The 24,075-nt window shown below is 44.9% G+C and overlaps 2 protein-coding genes across 5 annotated transcripts in view; one reads left to right on the plus strand and one right to left on the minus strand.

Moving 5' to 3' along the window:
• ALPK1 (alpha kinase 1) overlaps nt 1–14,856 on the minus strand; it is a 99,962-nt gene extending 85,106 nt beyond the window's left edge. For 2 of the 3 annotated variants that reach the window (XM_074993423.1, XM_074993421.1), the window contains exon 1: nt 14,752–14,856. The gene's annotated coding sequence lies outside the window, so the exon portion shown is untranslated. The remainder of the gene's footprint in view (nt 1–14,751) is intronic. The other variant, XM_074993422.1, reaches the window with a different exon arrangement.
• Nucleotides 14,857–14,951: 95 nt separating this feature from the next.
• TIFA (TRAF interacting protein with forkhead associated domain) lies at nt 14,952–22,599 on the plus strand. 2 transcript variants are annotated; one of them, XM_074993425.1, is made up of 3 exons: nt 14,952–15,084; nt 20,579–21,086; nt 22,051–22,599. In XM_074993425.1, exons 2-3 carry the CDS (start codon nt 20,599–20,601, stop codon nt 22,295–22,297), a joined length of 735 nt encoding a protein of 244 aa, XP_074849526.1. In that variant the 5' UTR covers nt 14,952–15,084; nt 20,579–20,598; the 3' UTR covers nt 22,298–22,599. The 2 variants fall into 2 exon arrangements, with proteins under 2 accessions (XP_074849526.1, XP_074849528.1); XM_074993427.1 differs by lacking the exon at nt 22,051–22,599 and having other exon boundaries at nt 20,579–22,003.
• The last annotated feature ends 1,476 nt before the right edge of the window (nt 22,600–24,075 follow it).

Consider the following 24,075-nt stretch of genomic DNA (forward strand, 5'->3'; position numbering starts at 1 on the left):
TTCTTTGGCAAAGTGATTGTCCAGTCTGTCCAATATACATAGCAGAGGCGCATTGCTGGCATATTTCACATTATTGGAGGCACAGGAGTATGAGCCCCCAGTCATGTAACTGATGTGGTTTGGTCCAGTGATGGTGTCTCCATAGTAAATATGTGGGCAAAGTTGGCAACAGGGTTTGTTGCAAGGAAAAGTTCCAAGATCAGTATTTCTGTGGCATGGTGTGCGGTTGCAAGTGAGAATTTTCCTGAGGTTAGGTGGTTGTCCATAGGACAGCACAGGCCTCTCGGAGTGCAGCATCATGTTCCAGTAGAGGTTGTAGCTTGCTGATAATGCGCTGGAGGATGTTGAGTTGGGAGCTATGGGTGATGACACGTGATGTTCTGTTATTGACTTTCTTGGGCCTCTCTAGAAGTAGCTGGTTTCTGGGTATTTGTCTGGCTCTGTCAATCTGTCCTGTTTCTTCTCCTGGTTGGTAATTAAGTTTTACAAATGCCCAGTAAAGATTTTTAAGTTTTTGGTCTCTGTCAGTAGGATTAAAGCACATGCAGTTGTATCCAAGGGATTGACTATATACCATGGATCGTGTGATGTGTCCTGGATGGAAGCTGGAGGCACGCAGGTAAGTGTAGTAGTCAGTGAGTTTCTGGTAGAGATGATATTTATTTGGCCATCGGTGACTTGTACTGTGGTGGCTAGGAAATGGATCTCTCGTGGTCAAGGGGGAGACTGATGGCGGGGTGCAGGTTGTTAAAATTGCTATGGAATTCTTCCAGAGTCTCTTTACCATGGGTCCAAATGATGAATATGTCATCAAACCATAAAAATATTAGCATACTGTGCAACCATGTAGGTGCCCATAGCAGGGACACTGATCTGGAGGTATAAATTGTCCCTAAACTGGAAACAGTTGTGGGTAAGAACAAACTTACATAGATCAGCCACCAGATTTGCCATGGTAACATCTGGGATAGTGTTCCCAATCACTTGCAGTCCATCTTCATGCGGAATATTGGTGTAGAGAGTTTCTATATCCATGGTGGCAAGGACGGTATTACCAGGAAGGTTTCAGATGTTTTGGAATTTCCTCAGGAAAGCAGTGACAGCTAAAGCCATAACCACTCAAAAACCGTCAAGTAAAATAGTATTGTCTAGTATTTGGTTAAGTCCACCTATCCTTGACTTCCAGAAGATGTTTTACAAAAAAGAAAGTTAGTGTGTGCCAGGAAAACAATGAGATATAGAAGGAGACAGCAGACAACAGTGATGTAATAGGAAGCGAATAATTACACTTCCATTGTTTACTTTTAAGATGACAGCCAAGTTATTTCACAGGAATATTTAAACTTCCTCAGTTTAACATAACTCTTTAAAAATTATGTAAATATTTACAAATCTCCTTTATAAAAGGCAGTTTTCCCCAGAAAATCTGGAATTTCCCATGGGAAACTCACCCAAATCTAACTACAATTAATGACCAATGAGACAGTACCAGCCCCTCTTCCTCAAGCTAAAAATTCTCCATCATGTTGAATTAAGGTTGAAATGATAAATACTGAAATATTAGGAGAGTCTCACTTATGGGTGTAACAGCAATCTGAACTTGCCCCTATACGACTTCTCATTCATCAATGTGTCTGAGGAATAAGCCCTATTATTAATGCTCAGTTAAGACAATAGCGTCCTGCATCTCAAAGCCAACCCAAATGACTAGCTCTCTCAAAGAGATATCAGTTATTAGAGTGCACATGTGGTCCTGAACAAACAAGGAAGAAAACTCAGTCTTTGCTAATGTGGTTGAACCAGCTAAATCTAAACCCTTGTTTCCTTAGGCACATTAATTACACTTCACTGGCCATGCCTCACCTGTAGTTCAATTGCTCTCCGTTCCCCACACAAACACTGTGGCTGGTGCAGCCTCTTGTCATTCTGCAAAGGTATGAACTTTGCACCCACCAACTGAAATAAGTGAAATATGAAGGAGAACCAAAGTTTATTTAGTCTTCAGTGGCTCAGCAAGGTCAGGTCTGAGATAGCTGTGTGGTTACCACCCAGCAAAAGTTCAGGCAGTCTGGGGTCTTTATCTGTGAAATCATGGGAAGTTAGGCAGTTGCTTGGGGGTTTGGAAAGTACGATGCCCAATTGCTAATTGGGTGCCCAAGTCCCTATTGTGAGTCTAATCCTAGTTTTTTATGTGGAGAAGGCGCTAGACATGCTTAGTTGCAGTTATTATTATTAAAAGTAAGTGTTGCAAAATACTGATGTTTGAGAAGGGAAGTTCCTTTTTTTGAAATAATGAGGTCAGACATTACTTACTGTTTAGCAAAACCGTGTCATCAGTATTAACAATGAGAAGTCCTGTGGCACCTTGTGGGCTAACATTTATTGGAGCATAAGATTTCATGGGCAAACTGGGTCTTTGCCCATGAAAGCTTACACTCCAATAAATCTGTTAGCCCATAAGGTGACACAAGACTTCTCATTTTTGCAGGTACAGACCAACGTAGCTACCCCCATGCTAATCATCAGAACTGATGTCCTCACTTTAAAACGATACCATGCACACAGGAAGGGTTCAAAGAAAGGCAGCCAGACTGAGTAAAGGTTTTCAAAGTAAGACCCCGAGGAAAAAGTTAAGGGAGCTCATATCACTTAGCCTCAAGAGAGAACGTTTGTGTGCAGACATGACGTGGAAGATGGAAGGATGCCAGGCTGAGCAGCTCCATCTTTCTAACCCACAGGTAAGGTGGCTTGTATACACCGTACAGCAATGCTCACTAGATGGGTGGGGGTTCTTAAGCTCACCAATGTGCTGTGCATGGCCTGGCCCAGGCAGATCCTGCTGGCGGACATTAAAATCTCCCTAGTTCACTCAGAACTAGAATCTACACAGGCCAGTTAGCGCACAATACACTGCAGTGCTTTAGAATTCACACCCTTCTCGTGTGCACTGCTGCAAGCCCGTATCCACAGGAATCTGATAAAGGCGAGTGCCCCTGCTGGCCTGATCTGAGTGCTGGTGACAAAAAGCAACTTTCTCTCCTAGTTATCCTCTTCCATGCTAGACCCTCTTCTTCCTGCCAGAAGATGACTGGGTTTCACTGGGCTAGTCTGTCCCTAATCTCCCAAACCCTGAGTGTAGCCTTGAGCAGAATTCTCTCTCTCAACTGGATTATCTTCCATGAAGGAAATCCCATTTTTGGATCTACACAAGTTGACAGTGACCATAGGACACCCATGGTGTCACAGGAGCTGGCTTCCTCTGGGCCCAGGCCCTGCCCCCACCTGACCCCTTCTCCCAAGCTCCCCTGTCCAACCCCATCCTGCTTTTGCTCCTCTCCAGGTTCTGCCCCCACCCCTTCCCTGAATGCCTCACCACCGCCCTGCCTCTGCCTACCCCCCACCTCCTCCTCACCTCTGCCTGCCCCCCTCCCCACACCTCACACAGCTGACAGGAGGCAGGGGAAGGCATTTGGAGGAAGGGGGAAGGAAGGAATCAGCAGAGCCACCAGCAGGCTGGAGGCACTTGGGGAGCGGGAGGGGGAAGTTGGCTGCCAGGGGTGCTCCAGTTCCAAAGCACTCAGAGTCAGCACCCACGTGCGACACTGAAATGGGTCTTTGTGGCTACACTAAAGACCTTAAAGAGCTGCCCTGAAGCAGCTGGGATGCTGTAAATTCTCTAATGTAGCTGGTCTGACCCAATGAGAGAGAGCATTCCCATTGGGGTAATTAATCCATCCCCAGCCAGTGATGGTAGAGAGCTTCGCCCACCCATGTAACATTGTCCACACTGGCACAAAGGTCAGCGTAACTTGTGTCATTTGGAGGATGGCTTATTCACACCTCCAAGTGACACAAGTTACACTGACTTAAGTATTGTTTCTAATGTACTTGCAGGCTCTGTGGCAAAGCCAAGCACATCTTGTTTATCTGAATAACCAAGGCTGAACCGTCACCTAATACCTGCTTTTGATCAAAGGCTATGCCCAAATAATGATTTTATATATAATCATATAAAACCTGTGCTCGGTACAAACATAGACTTACGAAATCTGAATAAATATCTTCACATAATTAAATGCAGATTTATTATTTCCAAGAATAAAACTTAGAGACAGGAGAGGTGACTACTGTTGCTAAGGGTAGGGGCACAACTTTGAAACCAATACATGCAAAAAAAAACCTGGCAGAAATCTGCAGGGGAGCTTGTGACCATGTTCAACCCCTACGCCTCCCCTCTGGGAATTCAGACTGCTTTGTCATGTGCCATTAGCAAGTTTGTCCTCACAGCAAATGATCTGGCCTGACCCTAATGAGGGCCTTATTCTGTCATTTTGCTATTGACTTCAATGATTTGCAAACAGCTTCAAAATTTGCTATTGATTTCAATGGGTGCAGGACTGAATTTTGAGAACATCCTAAATGGTTAAGATCCTGGACAGAATAATTCCGGTCAGTGCTTTATTTGTGCTAGGGCTTGGCCAGAACTGAGCGCTAGCACCTCAGGCAGTTCTTAGTTCTACCTTCTCTAGGCTTGCTGCATCAGTTACAAATGTAAACACATTTCTTAAGCCTGAATGTCTAATTGCTTGAGACCCGGTACCTCTTTCGTTACAAATTAAGCACTGGTTCTGCTTCAGCAAAGTGTTCTCTAGGGACTCAAAATTACCAGCAGGAATCACAGAAATTCTATGCCAGGTCCTACTATGTTGATATGTCAGTTTGTGGTCACTGCTATTGATGGGGTTCTTACCATTAGCACATTTTGTAACAGTAGCACCTTAAGGCCCCAGGTGAGATCAGCATCCCACTGTGTGAAGTCCTGTTTGAACACACAGTAACAGAATTCCTGTCCCAACAATTTAGTCTACATAGACAAGATAGACAGAAGGGATTGTGGGGAAACAGAGGCACAGAAAGTAAAGTGACTTGTTCAAGGTCACACAGCCAGTCAGAGGTCAAGCTGGACACAGAAGTCAGATCATCTGACTCCCAGTTAAGTTCCTTATCTTCTAGCCCACGTGGCTTAGCTTTCCAAAATGTTGCCACAATTTTTTTTTGCGCCATTTGGCATTACTTTCAGCAAAGGAAAGAAATGTACTCTAATAACTCAAGCGATTGTATTATTGCAGTAAATGCCAATGACACTGTCATAAAAGCAGGCACATTCTGGGCTTGACTCTTCTCTCATTGGTATAAAGCAGGAAAAACACCACTGGATCTGTAACCATCCACAGATGGACTTGAACCTAGGACCTCTGGAGCTGGGGGCTAAAAGCCAACTCATGCACTGATGGTAGAGGCTCAGGCACTAAGTTCCAGGTTTGAGTCTGACTACTGGCAATTAAAAGTGAGGGATCATCCAGGATTCAACAGGAAAGTTCATAGGGATGAGGTTCCTCAGCTAAGGGAAGTAGGGAACCCACACACCTACTGAGTGTGGTTCACTGTCCCATGTAATGACACTTAGAACACTTACAGAGAGAAAGAATGAGCCTCCTCTGCAGCTGTAGCTGAGAGCCAGCCAGCTTTTAGCTCCAACTGTAGCAGTTCATACACTAAGCTCCAAAGGTCTGAGTCCATCTGTCAGCAGTTACAGATGCAGTGGAGTTTTCCATACCAGTTTTACACTGCTAAGAGACGAGAGTCAGGTTCAGTAGCTATTGTCTTAAAGGTTTTGTTTTTCCTCTCTCATTTGAAAAAACACAACCTGGTAAATAAAGATTCTTTAACCTCAGGTTAACTATGCTTTCCTAGAAAATCCCTCCTACACCCAAGGGCTTATCGAATAATAAACAGAAGATGACTGATGGGAAGATAGAACAGATTAGCTGGCTGAAACTCACGTGACTTGATAGCAGTATCTTACTGAAGTTACGTAATGAGAGTCAGGAAGATGACCATGCTTTGCTATTAACAATAGCAAACACCACTGAGTTCTTATAAATGAGCTCATTTGCAGGAAATGAGGGGCACACAAGAAACATGAAAAACAGCACAGCCGGTAAAAGCATGCATAAAAGTTGCACAATCATGGGCTTTCCAACCATGGAAGCCTCAGCATCAGTCTGTAATAAGATTTTTTTAAAACAAGAACATATCCATACAAGAGTTGCACTAACAGGTATTCTGGGATATATATATTATATATGATTGAAGGAAAAAATCATCTCTCACTTTTCCTGAATATTATTTTCAGGATTACTGCATTAAAAGCAATAGAACCAAAATCTACAATTCTCTCTGAAGTTAAGACTGAAAAACCAAAACCACATCACCCAACTGTACACATCAAATAATCACATAAGAATCATTTTAAAAAGAGCATAAGCAGCATAGCTAGCCAAGTGTACTTAACACATAATTAAGATGTGATATATTTTATTCTTTAACCATCTGGAGTTGAGAATTTGTTTATATTAATCTAACCATATGATTTATAATATTGTAGAATTTATACATATGGAGTAAAATTCTATATAATTTACTCAGACATAACCCCCATTATTCTTATTATTACAAAAATACATATTACAGGATTTGGCCCACTGATTTCATACTGTCACATACTTAATATAGGAAACACAATGTTGCATTGTAGTTCGGACGGGGATTTAAGAGACCTGGAATTTATTCTCTACTCAGTGGTTCACCCACTGCGTGATCTTGTGAAAGTAGTTTACTGCTCTGTACCTCAATTACTAGATCTGTAATTCATGCTTACTCATCTCTGGGAGGAACCTGCAAACCGTCTGATGAAAGATGCTGTAACTGTGAACTTGCATTATTATGCAGTAACTGTTGGCATCAGGACTCCAAATAAAATATTCTTTTCAACTGAACTTGGGTTGATAGTTGAGAAAAGACTTTTCTTCTCTCACAGAAAAAGATGATCAGTATCAACATTTGTTTCTTAAAACATAAAACAGATATTATTTTCTGTTGGCAAATAACCAAGCTGTAAATGTTCAGCCAAAACAACCAAAGCAAACCTAACTGTTTCCCTAACAGGTAGAATCTTGAAAACATAAAGCATCCTGAAGGGTGGAGGAATCATCCTGTACAGAGAGAACTACACTACAAATATGATTTCCTTAATGCAAGCTTGTAATTATTTTATGATGGAGCATATCTTTGCAGCCAAGACATTGCAGAAGTGACAGTGGAGCAGCAAAGAAAAGTCCACTTCCAAATACTCTTGACTGTAGAATAGCAACAGAGAGAGCCATGCTAGTCTATATACTTATCAAAACGAAAAAGCAGTCAAGTAGCACTTTAAAGACTAACAAAATAATTTATTGGGTGAGCTTTCGTGGGACAGACCCATTTCTTCAGACCATAGCCATACCAGAACAGACTTAATATTTAAAGCACAGAGAACCAAAAACAGTAATAAAGGTGGACAAATCAGAAAAAAAATTATCAAGGTGAGCAAATCAGACAGTAGAGGGGCAGAAGGGCAGGGCGGGAGCCAAGAATTAGATTAAGTCAAGTATGCAAATGAGCCCCTATAGGGACCCAGAAAATTCCAATCTCAGTTCAAACCACCCGTTAATGTGTCGAATCTGAATATGAGAGAGTTCAGCAGCTTCTCTTTGGAGAGTGTTGTGAAAATTCCTCTTCAGTAACACGCAAACTCTTAAGTCAGTAACAGAATGGCCCACTCCATTAGAATGCCAGCTAACAGGATCGTGGATCAGGAGTGTTTTTATGTCTGTTTTGTGCCCATTAACTCTTTGTCTAAGAGAGTTTGAAGTCTGTCCAATATACAAAGCATCTGAGCATTGTTGGCACATGATGGCATATATGAAGTTAGTTGAGGAACATGAGAATGTGCCTGTGATTCTGTGAATAACCTGGTTAGGTCCAGTGATGGTACCTCCGGAAAAGATTTGTGGACAAAGCTGGCAGTGGGATTTGTTGCAAGGAAAAGTCCCAGGACTGGTGTTCCTGCGGTACAGACTGTGGTTGCAGGTGAGAATCCTCATAAGGTTGGTAGGGTGTCTGTAGGAGAGAATAGGCCTGTCACCTAGGGCCTTCTGGAGTGTGGCATCCTGATTAAGGATAGATTGTAGGTCTTAATAATTCGTTGCAGTGGGTTGAGTTGGGGGCTGTAGGTGATGACCAGTGGTGTTCTGTTCTTGGCTTTTTTGGGCCTATCTTGGAGTAGCTGGTCTCTGGGTATTTGTTTGGCCCTGTCAATTTGTTTTTTTATTTCTCCTGGTGGGTAATTCAGGTTTCTGAATATTTGGTAAAGATCTTGTAGTTTTCGGTCTCTGTCAGTAGGATCAGAGCAAATGCGATTGTACCTAAGGGCTTGACTGTAAACAATGGATCTAGATATGTGTACAGGATGGAAGTTAGAAGGGCGTAGGTAAGTATAGTGATCAGTGGGTTTCTAGTACAGTGTGGTACCGATCAGGCAATCCTTGATTTGTACTGTAGCGTCCAGGAAATGTCTCTCGTGTGGAGTAAACGAGGCATAAGTTGATGGTGGGGTGCAGATTAGTCTCTATACCATGGGTCCAAACGATAAAGATGTCATCAATGTATCTTAAGTAGAGGAGGCGTAATAGGGGACAAGAGCTGAGGAATCGTTGTACCAGGTCAGCCATAAATATATTAGCATATTTTGGGGCCATGCAGGTGCCCATAGCAGTTCCACTAATCTGGAGGTATAAATTGTCCCCAAATCAGAAATAATTGTGGATGAGAACAAAGTTACAGAGGTCAGACACCAGATTGGTTGTGGTGACATCAGGAATGGTATTCCTGATTGCTTGTAATCCATCTTCATGTGGAATATTAGTGTACAGAGCCTCTACATCCACAGTGGCAAGGATGGCGTTGTTGGGAACTTTTCTGACATTTTGTAATTTCCTCAGGAAATCAGTGGTATCTCAGAGATAGCTAGGAGTGTTGGTGGCATAGGGTTTGAGGATATTACAAAACATCAGAAAAGTTCCTGACAATGCCATCATTGCCACCATGGATGTAGAGGCTCTGTACACTAATATTCCACACTGGGAGGATGAGATGGATGAGGATGATGATATTGAAGAACTGAAGTACAGGAGAGCACAGCTGCTGGCTGCCCTGGATGCATTGCTTGCAGTGGAGCGCTAGTTCTGGAGGCGTAAAACCAGCACACACTGATGGGATGGCATCATTTTCAGGGTCTGGGATGACCAGCAGTGGCTGCAGAACTTCCGCATGCACAAAGCTACTTCTATGGAACTTTGTGATTTGCTGTCCCCCACCCTGAAGCGCAGTGATATCAGAATGAGACCTGCTTTGACAGTTCACAAATGAGTTGTCAATTGCTCTGTGGAAGTTTGCAATGCCTGACAGCTACTGGTCAGTAGATCTACAGTGGGAGCTGCAGTGATGCAGGTAGCCAAGGCAATTTGTGACCTTCTGATGCAGAAGACCGTGACTCTGGGAACGTGCAGCACATAGGATGCTCCACTGCAGTAAAGCCACCCACTAACTGTGGTGGGGCAACAGATGGAACACACGATCCCATACTGGCCCCAGAGTACATCAAATGCAAGGAGTACTTCTCTATGGTGTTGCAGGCATTGGTGTATCACAAAGGTTGTTTCACTGACACCTACATGGGATGGTCAGGAAAGGTGCAGGACACGTGCATCTTTAGATATTCCAATCTGTACAGTAAGGATGGGACTTTCTTCCTAGAATAGAATATCAAATTTGGCAACATGGAGATGTCCACAATGACACTGAACAACCCTGCTTACCCTCTGCTCCATTGGCTCACAAAGCCATACACTGGCACTCTGGACTGCAGCAAGGAGCGCTTCAATGTCAGGCTGAACAAATGCAGAATGGTGGTGGAATGTGCCTTTGGCCATTTAAAAGCCAGATTCAGGTGCCTTCTGACCTGTTTGGACCTTTGACAAACCAACACCCCCACCCTGGTTGCAGCATGCAGTATTCTCCACAACATTTGTGACTCAAAGGGGGGAAATTTCATGCCAGCCTGGGCTGGAGAGGCAGATACTTTAGGCAATGCTTATATACAGCTGGACACAAGGGCATTCACCAATACACATGCAGAAGCAACGGCAGTCAGGGAGGCTTTGAAAAATAGCTTTATGAATGAGCAGACAGCCACATGAGTCTGCTGCATTTAACTACTGTGATACCACCCCCCCCAAACAATGATGTGTGCTTGACCTTTATGAAAGCACCTGCAACTGCACCTTGCCCCATGTCAACTAATAAATGACACTGTGGTTTTCACAAAAATGTTCTATTTAGCAGGGGAAAGGTTCAGGGGTAGGCAGGAAAAAGAAGGAAATCCTGGCGTCACATGAGGTGGAACGAGAGCTTTTTGCAGCCTACCGAGGTCCTGGGCATGGAACGAGAGACTGTCTTTGTCCCCCCCCACCATATTTGGGGACCCCAACAAGAAGGAGGGTCAAGCTAGAATCGAGAGGAAGACAGGCAAGATTGTGTGGTGGCTGCATAATCAGTCCTGTTGTGGGTGTCCCTCTGCAGTTCCAGCGTTGAATGCAGGATCTCGGTTTACTCCTGACAGCTGTCAGAAGCTCGGCCGAGTCCTTGTTCCAGCACTGGAGCATGGCTTGACACCAATGAGGGGTTCACCTTCTGTCAGTGGTGGCTTTGGCTCACGCCCTGTCTGTCTTTTCAAGCTGCTGCAGGATGAGGTCCTGTTTGGATCTTTTCTTATGCCTCATCTCACCAACCTTGTCTCCCCCACTCACGCTGCCTGTTGAAGACAGTGAAGGTCAACATTTAGATTCAATTTTTAAATGTGACACAATGGATCTCCGACAATCACTGAAACTTTTGTTTTCCAAGGCTACTTTTGGCTTCTCAAGGATGACAGTGAATCAACCTCTGCAGAACAGAAGCTATTAGTTACCCAGACCATTTCACTGCAGACATGGTAACATCTTGTAGGCTTAAGGATGGTGGGGTGAGGGCGGGGTCCACACAGACTGGCAGCTGCTTGGCAGGGGGGAGGGTTCGAGCCTGCCAGATGCATGACGGACTGAGTGAGGTGTCTTTCCTGTAAATTGTAAAGGGTACAAAAAAAAACTCTCTCAGTGGGTCCTCATAAATCCTGTGCAGGAGAAAAGCCAGCAACATGGTGGGAGGGTGGAAGGCCAGGAGAGCCTGCCAGCCATGCAAAGGGGGCTGGGAAGATGGAGAACCCTCCAGTCACATGGTGCAGCAAAGAAGTCCTGGGAAATTTAAATGGCCAGGCAGCCATACAAAAAACTCTAATGAAACTACCTTTGCTTCTTCTAGGTTGCCTAGAGAGACATCAGCCTCCTAAGAATAACATAGTGAAAGAGAAAATGTACTCACCCTGTGTGAGCATAGGGCTGGAAGATTTACCAGAATGTTGTGTGGTGCCATGATACCAGATTATTTACTGGTTGCCTGGTGTGGCAAAGGGTGCTATTATGGAAGCTGCAATAAAGGAGATGAGAATAACAAAATAGTACCTGGCTGAGACCTTTATGGAGCTCTCCAGAAAGAATAAGCACGCCATCCCCCGAAATATTAACAAGCTGTTCTAAGGGGCACACATCCACCATGCCTGAACCGCAAACTGCTTGGAGCAGTTTAAAAAATGTGCTTCACAGAAGCCTATAGCCCAACCCAGCCACAACCCACTTGTAGCATTCTTAAAAAACACTCATCAGAAGAGCCCTCTGCACTACTTCTGGACCCTGGAGGATGAGGTGTTGATAAGGGGACGGGGCCAAGGGTGATGAAGAGCACCGTGCTGGCAGGATCAGCTTCACTGAACACCTGCTGAATGTCAGCATCCCCCTCTACATTGGCCTCCTGCTCCCTCTCTTGGCTCCCACCAGAGTCCTGAGGACAGTCTCCTGAAGAGTCCCTGTTAGCCTCAGGGAGTGTGGTTGGGTCCCTCCCAAGAATGATACCCAGCTGCTCATAGTAGCAACATATCTTGGAGATGACTCAGATCATCCACTGGCTCCTCTCACTTTGTTATAGTCCTGCCTGAGCTCTTTTATTTTGACCCAGCATTGCTGAATGTCCCAGGTGCAACCATGTTTGATCATGACCCGCAAAATCTCCTAAATGTCTGCATTTCACCTGCTGACTCACAGTCTGTTCATCACTGCTTCTTCACCCCACACAGCAATGAGATCCAGGATTTCATTGTGGTTCCATGCTGGAGCTCTTTTATGACCCTGAGAGGTCATATCAGAAGAACCCTGACCAGTCACTACGGCTAGAGGCAACGGATGGCTCCTGAGGTGTGCTATCCATGGTGGTCAGAAAGACAATGAATTCAAGTTCCCGTGCTTCCTGTTATCTACTTCCTGCACACCCAAGAGCAACAGAGGTGACAACGGCCAGAATGGACACCTTTGGGGTATTGTGAGATGCACGTCACTGGGGCTGGGTGTACCACCAGCTTTCCACTCCACAGACCCAGAGCCCAACCATCATGCCCTGGTCCAGCCTCCAACCACTACGACTATATTTTCCAGTTTACACCCTCTCAATGTGGGGAGGACATGCAAAAGCCTTCTTAGCTAGGGCTCCCAAGCACTTTACTTCAAACTGAAACTTTGCATATTAAAACATAATAAAAGTATTAACTACAAAAGTCGGGGTGGGCAATAATTTTTTTACGCTGGTGAGTGGTCAAGGCCTGCACTTTTCTATGGGGGGAGTGCAGGGTCTGGGATGGAGATTAGGGTGCAGAAGGGGGCTTGGAGTAAGGGACTAGGGTGCAGGAAAGGGTGAGGGCTTTGAGGGAGTTTGAGTGAAGGAGGGAATTGTGGCAAGGTAGTGGGGTGCAAGGTCCAAGAGGGGATATAGGTGCAGGAGAGGATTCTGACCTGATGAAGGGAGTGCAGGGGGACATCTCAGAGGCAGGCTCTGGCTGGGAGGCACTTACCTAAGCAGCTCCTGGCCAGCAGCACTCTCAGGTAAGCTTCTAGGCTTGCTAGTAGCCCTAGACCACTCCATGTGACTCTGTGCTGCAAGGGAATCTTTGCATGTTGCCCTTGCCCCCCACCCGCAGCAAAATCTCTGAATTCCTATTGGCCAGAAACCACTGGCAAGTGGGAGCTCAGCAACTTTGCTGGAGATGGAGGCTGTGCACAAAGCCCCTCCCTGCCTGCGGCGCAGACAGCCATAGGGAACAGCTAGCAACTTTGAATGGTGCTGCTCCATGCAGAGGGTGGGTCGGATCAAAAGACTTGGTGGGTCATATCTGGCCTGCAGGCTGTATCTTGTCTGCCTCTAGGTTAAGTGATAGCAGACAGATCAAAGCAGATTACTTAGTAAATAAACAAAAACACAAACTAAGCTTACCACAGTGACAAGATCGGCCATGAATTAGCAGTTTCTCACCTTGAGAGAGGATACAAGGAGGTTTGCAGATTCTTAAGGGACAAGCTGCACTCATTTTACAGCTTGGATTCCCCAAGGCTTTCACACACAGGCTAGAAACCCCCTTACGCTGAATTGGGGAAGTGCTTACCCTCAAGCGTTTCCAGGAGTCTTCTTGTGTGGGGAGTGAGGAACAACAAATGATGCCGCTCCCTCCTCCCCTGCTCTCATTTAGCATAGGGTGGGAATGTCTTTGTCCCAAATTCAGTTTATGGAAAACACTGACATCCCAAGATGGAGGGTGGAGTCATGTGACCTACACTAACATCCCCTGGTGTTACTTACAGGCTGTTTGGAAGGATCACAGGAAAGCTCACTAGGTGATGGATAAGCCCTATGGTAACTGGATCATTTATTGACATTCATTCTGCGTAATACATTATGAGCATGTTTTGTCTGTAAATAAAATGTAAGGGTGGACAGGAGGTTAATAACCAGGGAAAAATACACTTAAGAACTAGTTATGTGCCTTTCAGTGGCTTATGTGTGGAATAATGTTCAAAAGCAATTAACTTACCATTTGACTCAGCCTGTTTTGCTGCCTACAAGTACAGTATAACTTAAAAACTTTTTGGTAACTAACTCCATTTAGAGTCGAGAGTTGCCTACACAAAACTCCTGTTGAACAACACAAATAATTTCAGTGAGAGCTGTATGAGAGTAAAGTAAATAAGATTTTGCTCCAAATACATACTCAGTGACAGAGAAATCTCATCATAGTAATGTTAGAAGAGCCTTGCTCTTAGACTGACTCAATGCAAACAACATAAATAAACTCTGCCCCTCACAGATTCAGTACGAGAACCCAAACAGAAATAAACTGCAGAATAGAGCTCAGAAATTCCCACAGATTATTGTTCTAGTTCTCTCTCGACAAGATCTCCACACTTCCTTCTTTGACTTTAATTAACTAATAGCTTCTCAGGTGTCTTGGCACCCTCAGCAAGAGAAATCAATTAGAACTAATCTGATGATTACACGAGCATCGCCAACGTGGGAACGAGTTAAATGTCTCAGGCAATACACCAGCCCTGAATGCCTCCCCCCTCAGCTTTTCAATCTTCTTTTCGTTTCGATTCAGAGACTTGCCAGGTGCAAAGCCCACAGCCCCAGCAAAGGAAACCGCTCACGGCCCGCGTTTAGAAGGCAGAGTTAGTGCAAAGCGCGGCTCACTGCCCACAGTAAGCACAGGGGGGATAACAGCGCAATCCTTTTCGGGGGAGCCCTTTGAGGCCTAGCAGCCAGCAGGGGTCACTCGCACCAGGGTCAGACAACACAGCAGCCGGGCTCTTTCGAACCCCCTGGCGTCCCTTTACTCACCCCAGTTCTCTGGCACTTACATCGCACTGGCGGGAGACAAGCGGCCGCGGCAGGGGTTGGTTTGGGCGCTCCCGGAACTGCCGCCGCAGCGAACTACAAGTCCCGTGGTGCAGCTGCTCCCTCCCGGCGCGGCCGGCAACGCGAGGGGCGGGACGGGGAAAATCCTGCTCTGGTCCAGCCCCGCATTAAAGGCTCCCGCTCTAGCGCCGAGCCCGGAGCGGAGAAAGCTCGGGGCGTTGGAGAGGCTGATTGAGCTCGTCCTGCTGCCCCGATCCCCGCTGGGATTCCCCCGGAGGCCGGCTGCGCTAGGCCGGGGCGCCCCGTCCAGGAGAGGTGAGAGCGCACAGCTGGCGGCTCCTTGGGGCAGTTCACGCCCGGGGGCAGATGCAGCGGTGGCACCACGGCGCCGGAGGGGGCACGCGGGCAGGGGCGGATTTGGGGGCGGCGGGCAGTTACCCTGCTCCTGCGGTAGGGCGGCTGCTAGCGCGGGGCGCCGTTGACCAGAGGGGCTCGAGCGGGGACTTCCCACCGCCTGGCCTGGCCGCCGCCCGCCCGGGCGCAGCTGCTCTTGCGCGCAAGAAATTGGCGCGTGGGGGCTTTCCCAGCGGCGGGGGGAGAGACATTGCGCAGTCGCGGGTGGCAGCCGAGGGGCCCGAGCCGAGAGCGACTTTTCACTGCCATCGCCCCGGGCCGCGAGGGGCGTTTTCTTCTTCACCCACAGAGATGATGTGCGGGGCCGGAGGGGACGATTGTGCATCCCCCCTGCTGCCATCCAGCTAGGGCAGCTCCCCTTCTGCGGGGGTGAAGAGGCGCCTCCTCCCGCCAAAGAGCCGTGCCAACCCATCTGCGGTGTGCACTGATGGAGGGGCACTTGTGCCGTGGGTGCCTGCTGCTGGGGCACGCAGGGGGAGGTTTGTCATTATCTTCAAAAGGAGCAGAATCAAGTCCTTACTTGCCAGGATCCTCACTAAATTTACCCTTAAAAATACAGAGGCATAAACGTGGCAAGATTTTGCTTTTTTAGCATCAGTTTCCAGGTATTAAGGAAAATTTGGCTCTTGGAATCTCACCTAGAAATTCCCCTAGTCCAAAAGTTGCAAGAGTGCTTTTGGGGATGAGCTGTAGCTGTCCACACTCATTACAGCACCTGAAGATTTGTCTCATAGAATCTGCATTTATGGTGGAGAAGCTGTTTATAAAACAAACATGCCAACATTTATTATGGCTTTTGTTGGGAATTCACATCTTGGACTTGGGTTGTGGGGGATAGACATGGTGATTCAACACATTTGCTCCCTTTCTGAATGTTACCAAATTTAATTGTCAGAATTACTTTCAAAGCAGTTGCCTCATTTGTATTTTCATATTTGTAATCTGGCTTTGTTGGTCTCTTTCTGTTTATGTTATGTCAGTGGAAAAAATTGAATATAAGTGGAAAAAATTATTTTTAGAAATTTTCTTTTGTGAGATGAGTGCATGCACAGTATATCTGTTCAGCAAAGGATCCACATAAAGGTCCATGCATGGTGATATTGTCAGCAACCCAGAAATTGTCTGGTTTTTTTTTGCTGATGGATTTCTGATGAAATTCAGGGGAAGTGAGACAAGTATGCACATCCAAAAGTGAAAATGACACTAAGCGTTCAAGATTTTGCAATGTAGTTCTCTAAAGACTGGGGGCTTTTTGCTTCCATCAGGACTTGGCCCCAAATGGTCAGGAGTTTAGACAAGTGTGTACTTCCATGCAAAATTCAAAATCCTATCTCATAAAAATACTCAGTACAGTGGCACTTGTGGAAGGACTTTGCTTCAATTTAACCATCCAATCTTCATGCTGACACTTACTGATGTGTTATCCAAGACCTAAGAACTGCCTTCTCTGTTTGAGAGAGTACTTCCTGACATACATTCATTTCTCCTTAGGTTGTCAATAGAAGCAAGTGGTCATTTGTAAAATTTGATGTGCCACACTTCAAAGAAAGCATGTAAACTTGCATTGATGTGTCACTTTCACAACATCCTGGAAATTCTTCTGAATACACACCTCCACTCTGATAACTGAAAGACAGTAAGCATTATTGCTGTGCCTCAGACTGATTTGGGAGTAGACTGGTGAAGTGCAGAGCTTTTTGCTTGTAAGTTACAGGTTCACATCTGTTCCAAGGTCAGGCAGGACTGAAAGTTGTTAAATTCTTCAGGCTAGTTTGTAGTTTTATAAAATAAGTTCCTACCCCACTGAATCACAGAAAAGCAAGAGAACTGAAAAAGTATCCTCTCCACTCTGAGATGGTCCCACCCAATCAGATCATGTTGGTATGGTACAGTCACTGCCTAAGTGGCACCAATTGTATGGTTATACAGAAGGGATTTCTCTCCAGAGCTGTTAGTTCAACACTTTCCGTAAGTACCAAAATCACTTTAGAGAAAACTACAATGACATTTTATAAATTTTACCCATAATCATCTATTGTTTTCAAGTGGGCTGGGGAAAAGCAGAATTATTTACAGGAGTGATGAACAGCCTAGAAATCATAATCTACTTTAAAATAATTTGTTCCTTAACATATAGGCTTTGCTTATGTCAGCCAGTAAAACTATGTTAGCCTGATTTACTAATATGATTTCCCTGATCAGATTTATCCAGCATTGTAATCGGAGATGTTCGGTGCCTAAGCTGTTGATTTATAAGTAAAAGCATTGTGCCTTGTTTTGGATAACAATCAAAGAAGGAAAATAGTTCAAGGTCTTGTGACTTATATGGTCTCACTAAATACTGGAATGACAGCAAGGTATCATAGTGTCTAATCTATTCTTTGTGTGTTCATAGAATAAAGTTGTGCAATCTTGTGCTTGGAAAGGCAATCATGGTTAGAGTTCGTATTGCACTGATGCTTCACATAGCAATAAAATACAGTAGAACTGTAAATAGCTTTTAGTAACGACTCAGATGGAATGAATAGTATCGCTTCTGCACCTCATAGTCAATCTTACGTAACATCTTTTAAGTGATAACTTATTTGTATGTAGGAGGAAATACTGTTCTGCACAGTATGCAATTAGTCTGTGGTACTCTTGGCCACAAGGTATTTATGTGGTCAAGATCACCCAGAATTACAGGAGCATGGATTTAAAACAAGAACAAGGAAATTTGAAAAGGGATAGTCTCTTCCACCTGTCAAGGCATGAGCCAGCTGCTAATTAATGGGGGTTAGGCCAGACTCTTTCATAATTGCAGTTTTATTTCAGAGGAAGATGAAAGAACTAGTCTTGGCCCCTGTTGGATGCAGGCTACTGCTTGGTGGCAGTATGGCAAATCCTCTGTCGCAGCGTTTCCCAAACTTAAAAGATTTATGTATCCCTTTCAGAACTTCAGCTTTATTGGCATACCCCCTCTCCTAGTGCCATCCTGTTGCTTTTCTCCTGATAGTTTGTACTTTATTTTCTGCCATATGCCTCTTGAAATCCTTTTGCGTACCATCACTGTTATGTGTACCACACTTTGGGAAGTGTTGCTCTATCCCATATTTGTTGGAGAAAGCAGGGGCATTTTCACATCCACTTTCAATGCATTTTCAATATCTGTAGTGTGTGCATACAGCACCTACTCCTTGGTGAGATTTCTAAAGGTGACATTCATGTCCTGAAAACTAACGCTCTGCACTCCTACTCGACTGTTCTACCCTGGATAAATACAGAAGTAGTCGTTAGGCCAGGGAAAGAAGCAGGCCTGCTGCTGGAGGTTTTATAGAGGCAGGGGAGGAGAACGAGGCAATTGTTCAGGGATGCAGGTGATTTTAAACGGCCTGGAGCCTCCTGACTGCTGCCACTGATGGTACAGCATGGCTAGGCAGACTTCCTGCCACCCCTGCTCCTCAACGCTCTGGGAAGCAGTGGCATATCCCTGGGTGCAGTCCTGGGTGGAGAGAGAAAGGGGTGTCTCCATACGCTGCCCCTGCCCGGAGTGCTGACTCCACAGCGCCCGTTGTCTGGGAGTGGAGTGCAGCTCCTGCAGTCAGTGGTGTGTGGGGACTCTCTGAACCCGTTGCCTGGGAGCTGCTGCCAGAGGGGTGTGTTGGTCACTTTCGCTGCACTGCAACCCCCTAGCCCAGCCCAGAGCCTGCACCCAAACTCCCTCCCAAAGCCTGCAGCTGGAGGGGCCTCTCCAGTCTTTCTTCTTTTAGCTGGTGTGCAGCAGCTTCAGAACAAGAGAATGAGGGAACTCTGTAGCAAACTGTCTGCTAGCTTAGTGGTTAATAGGTCTGCCAGCTTTGGTTGGAGGTGTTGCTGGAGCTTCCATCACATGATATAGCTTTCAATTAAAGATGAATGCTTGGAGACTCCAGGACAGGCCTGGAACGGTGGCAGCTGTAATCTTCAGAGAACATGGGGACCCCTAGTCAGATACTCTCCCCACCTTCCTGGGGAAAGGGGGGGATTGAATGGGGGTTTCCCACATCCCAGGCAAACTGTACTTGTAAAGGCTACTTGTCCCATTTCATGTTGTCAAAGTGATATGATAGTGATATATAATATTCAGAGTCACTAAAAAGTTATATATCGGGGGTCCACAACCCCCAGCATGGGTTCCAAGAGTCGCATGTGAGCAGACTTTCATTGTCGTCTGAGATGGGAGCTCAGCCTCACCCCTCTTCCCCTATACAGCCAGGAGCTTGCCCAAAGCCATGCCATCTGTGGATTAACAAAAGACTTGGTAATGCTGCTACCAACCATCACCACCAAACGGTAAAGCTCTGTATCTTAGTTAAAGAAGGAATAGTAGTGACTTTTAAAAAGTACAGCCGGCACTCGGACTCTACATAAAGGTCAAATTTCAGCACTTTCCACCTTGAAAAGGTTGCTGACCCCGTTCTACGTGATAGTTTCAGTATGGGTTGCTGAGGTCTACAAAATAACTGTTTAGGCTTCTTACAATCTGTCACCAACATATTTCTTCAAAGGAGAATCCATTTAGTAAGATACTTTTAATAGTGGCAGAACTAATTAATATTTACATAGTTTCTTACAAAAATCTCCAATATTTAAAAATATTAATAAAGCTTACTAACAGCCTTTATTTATAGTTCTATGCAGTACTGTTGTAGACATGTCCACCCTGGTCTGCTTGAGAGATCATGTGGGTGAGCTCTCTTATTGGGCCAATTTCTGTCAGAGTGACAAACTTTTGCTCTTACCCAGAAGTTGGCCCAATAAAATATACATGCTGAACTTCTCTCGTCCAGCACCCTTGGGATCTGAGCAGTGCCGAATGAGAAAATTTGCTAGACCATGAGAGGTCAGTATAGTCTAGTATATTACCAACACTTCCACTGCTGGCTGGGTTCTTAGAAGACAATAACGGGTAAATTACATCTAAATAACAGCACAGAACACTGAGAACCAGGACTGGTGCCTGTAAACTAACTTTAATGGACCATGGGAAGCTGCGCCACATCCATGATAACTGGTCATCCAGTTAACTAAAATCATGCCAGATTACAGAGGTTGCTGGATGAGACTGTTCCAGATTAGAGAGGTACAACCTGTATTATCTCACTCCTCTTGTCTCTATAATATCCTCATTTTACAAATGGGAAGCCAAAGAAGAGAGAGGCTTTTGAGAGGTCCCGAGCCACATAAGTCTGTAGCAAAACTAGGACTAAAGCTATTTGGATGCACCCGGAGTCCTTAAATCCTCATCCTGTACTCTGCAGGTTCCCTATAAAACAAGTACACATTAACCAATCAGTAGTTTTTAAACTATTCCAGTTCCAGACTGGATTTTTTTTTTTGTGCATTACAATAATTCTATGATTTAATTCTTTTATAGTTCTGAGAAGACTCACCATCATGACTTCCTTTGAAGACACGGAAACTGAAGAGACAGTGACTTGTCTCTATATAACTTTGTACCATCCTTGCCAGGAAGAAAAGCAGGTATTTCGCAGCTTGAAGTTCAACAAGCGAGAGCAGCTCCGGGCAGATGAGGTGGCAAAGTTCGGCCGAGATTCTAACGTCTGCCATTATAATTTAATGGATTCCCGGGTTTCCCGGGTTCAGTTTGCCCTGCAGTTTTTCAGGCGTCTCAACAGCTCAGAACTTGGTTTTGAGATAAAAAACATGAGCAAAAAGACTAAGCTAATTGTGGAGAATGTGGAACTGGACTACTTAAACAAAATTGACCTGCCATGGAAATGCATCATTCGTTTTGGGGACTACCAGCTCTTAATGGAGAGACGAGATGGGGAATCGGTGAATTATTTTGAGACTCACTTTGAGTTGGCCCAAGCTTCCCTTTTGCAAGAGAGACACCTGCCTTCACTGCAGCCCATACCTGAGTATGGCATTTCTCCTTCTTTGCTCCATTCCCAAGAAGTAAAACCAGTAGAGGTAGATGAAAATGATTTGTGATAGAGGGAAGAAGGTTATTTCCAAAAGCGTCCATTAGCTAACTCAGTATGACTTCAGAGGACCAAATCTTATTTTCTTAGGTCACTGCATGAAACTGGCTTTCCATAGTTGCCACTGCTGTGTTATGTATTCTCCTGTGCACTCTCTTTAAACATATCACAACTTTTTCCTTTAGTGGCATTTGATCTGTGTCATCTTTATTTAATTAACATCCTATTTCCTCCCCTCCACTGTCTTACTACCATCTTTATTTTTTGTCTGTGGTAAACCCCAGTCAGAGTTAATGGGTCTTTGCAGGGCCATAAAGAGACAATTGCAGGATTAGCCAATTAGCTGTCATAGGAACATAGGGATTTCATTACCTCCAGGTGAATTTGAGTTGGCTTGATCTCCCTTTCAGGTGCTTGTCATGGGTAGGCTTATCTCTGACTCCCCAAAAAGGGCAATGCCCAGTAACACAGGGTTTGTCTGTCTGTCTGTCTCTCTCTCTCCCAGTTTCTATTTAACTATCTTTGTAAAACACAGTGCAAAGTTTTGGCTTTATAAATAAACCACACAACTGCAATTAATTTACAAACTTGTTATATTGCGATGTTAAGTTTAGTACTGAAGTGCAATCTGTAGTCAGACTCAGATTCATTTTCAACCCAAATATTTGTTAGTATTGAAAATAAAACTTCTTTATTCATATTTTATGCAAATAGAGCTATTTAGTTGGTATATTTAGCATCACAGAAACAATTTTTCTAATGCTAAGGTCAATAGAAGGTACTACAATAAGCTCTGTATCTTCGAAGAGTGAATGTAAATAAAATGTGAATGTCCATTTTGAGGTTTTATTAAAAATGTGTGCACACCTTGTAATATCTTGCCCTTTTTGTGATTATGCAGGTTGGACCTCCCATGTCCAGCACCCTCAGGACCTGACCAGTTCCAAATGAGGGAATTTGCTGGACCAGGAAAGGTCCTCTACCTCCAGCCTGGTGCCCGTGCCCACAACCAGCTCTGTTTCTGGCCTGACCAATCCCCTACCACTGTTCCCAGCCCTGGCCCCAGTCCCACCGGGGCCAGACCCCCTGCTACCATGGTCCTGGCTTGGCAGAGCTCTAAGCAAGCTTCTCAGCCCTCCTGCCACTAGCTCCTGACCATGGGGTGCTCTGGTGCTGCCGGACCCTGGATGTTGCTGCACCTTCCAAACCAGGACTGTCTGCTTGAATCTGTATCTTGTAAACACAGTTACATGAGGAAGGAATTACTCTGAGAGCAATGCCAAGCTTTAGAGGCAGTTATTGAGCATCTAAAAAGAACCAATTTTCAGTTGGTGATGAACATTGCTCCAAGAGCAGACTTTCAGATAAACAGAAGAATGCCTGCAATAATGTCATCTGGAAACCTACAATAATATTAGCCACATATGTTGTTTACCCTCATTTTTTTAAATTTTAATTCACCCAGTGTGTGTAATCTCTGACCTCTGTCCAACAGTTGCTCCTCTCATCCACAAATCTCTGGGCTCAGGCATCACTCAGTTTACTTCACTGCTGCTTATGAGGTCTGATCAGGGTACTCTCCTCTCCTGTAACAACCTGTGAATCTCCTCAGGAGCACCAACTTGTGAGAACACAGGGCTCCACCAGCCACATTCCCATTCCTTTCCTCTGCACCCCCAGCATATCCACTGCACCTGGGAATCTTCTGGAGGGAGTGCAGAAGCTCTCTGTATTGGTAGCTTTCATGCCTGTCCTCTTCCTCACTGCTTACAGCACCTTAGCTGGCACAAAGATAATGTTGACCAAGGCCCAGAAGTTGAGCGCTGACTAATGTGAGGCGTGGGGCTATGTAGAACTGCATACTCTTACTTCAGATACAACTTTCAGGTAAAAGCACGCTTGGAAGGCCAAGCAGCATTTGGACACTGGTTTTACACTAGCGTAACTCTGCTAACTTCAACAGAGTTACTGCATTTCACCAATTTAAGAAAAGAAAACCAGAGCGTGGTTCATAACATCTGCACAAATGACTTCAGATCACTCCAAAAGGTGTTTATTCTTGAGTTACCTAGGTCAAATTCACTAAAATCTTAACTCAAAGAAGGGTCATCCAGTGGTTAGACCACTAGCCTGAGACGCTGGAAAGTTGTGTTCAATTCTCTGTTCCACATACAAGTCTACAACATGTCCTCAGGCAAGTCACTTGGTCTCTCTGCTTCTATTCCACAGAGTTTAAGGCCAGAAGAGATCACTGATCATTTAGTCTGATCTTTTGTAAACCACCAAGCACCTGCACACTAATCCCATAATTGAAAGCAGACAAATATTAGAACCCACAGGAGACAGATATTATATGCCACAGGCAGAAAAAAAATGGTTACATACCTTTTCTGTTGTTCTTTGAGATGTGTCACATACATCCCTTTGCCAGGAGGCATGTATGCATTTCATGCTGTTGGAGAACTTAAATAGTACCAGTCAGAGTGGTTTGAGCACCCTCTGTTGCCATGTGCATACCATTATAAGAGGGTGGAGCTACTCCTGTGCCCCCTTGGTTCCTTCCTACCTGACAAACACTGATAGAGAGGGGAAGTAGGGCAGGTCACAGATGGACACTACAATCATCTCTCAAAGAACAGTTACAGAAAGGTGGGTATCTGTGAGGGTGACTTACAAGCAGATTAACCTGGAGGTAGGTTGAGAGTCTACCTGAAAGCAATTGCAGAACTGGTTCAAAACTAGCATTGTGCCCAGACTGACAAGAAATGGCATAATGAGCAGCAGATGTGTAAACAGAGGATCCAGTCCCTGATTTGCAAATGTTCTGACTATGTATTTGCACTAGGAAAGCTGCTAAAGTTTTAATCAAATAGCCAATACAGTAAACCCTCAAGATACACGCAACTAAGGAAACAGCTCCTGTCAG

Source organism: Carettochelys insculpta, chromosome 4, assembly GCF_033958435.1.
Source record: "Carettochelys insculpta isolate YL-2023 chromosome 4, ASM3395843v1, whole genome shotgun sequence".
NCBI classification, from domain to species: Eukaryota; Metazoa; Chordata; order Testudines; family Carettochelyidae; genus Carettochelys; species Carettochelys insculpta.

Excerpts from the sequence above, each read along its gene's own strand:
- TIFA (XM_074993425.1), top strand. The coding sequence starts at position 20,599 with ATGACTTCCTTTGAAGACACGGAAACTGAAGAGACAGTGACTTGTCTC. Across the intron at positions 21,087-22,050 it reads TCACTGCAGCCCATACCTGA|GTTGGACCTCCCATGTCCAG; the intron begins GTATGGCATTTC and ends GTGATTATGCAG.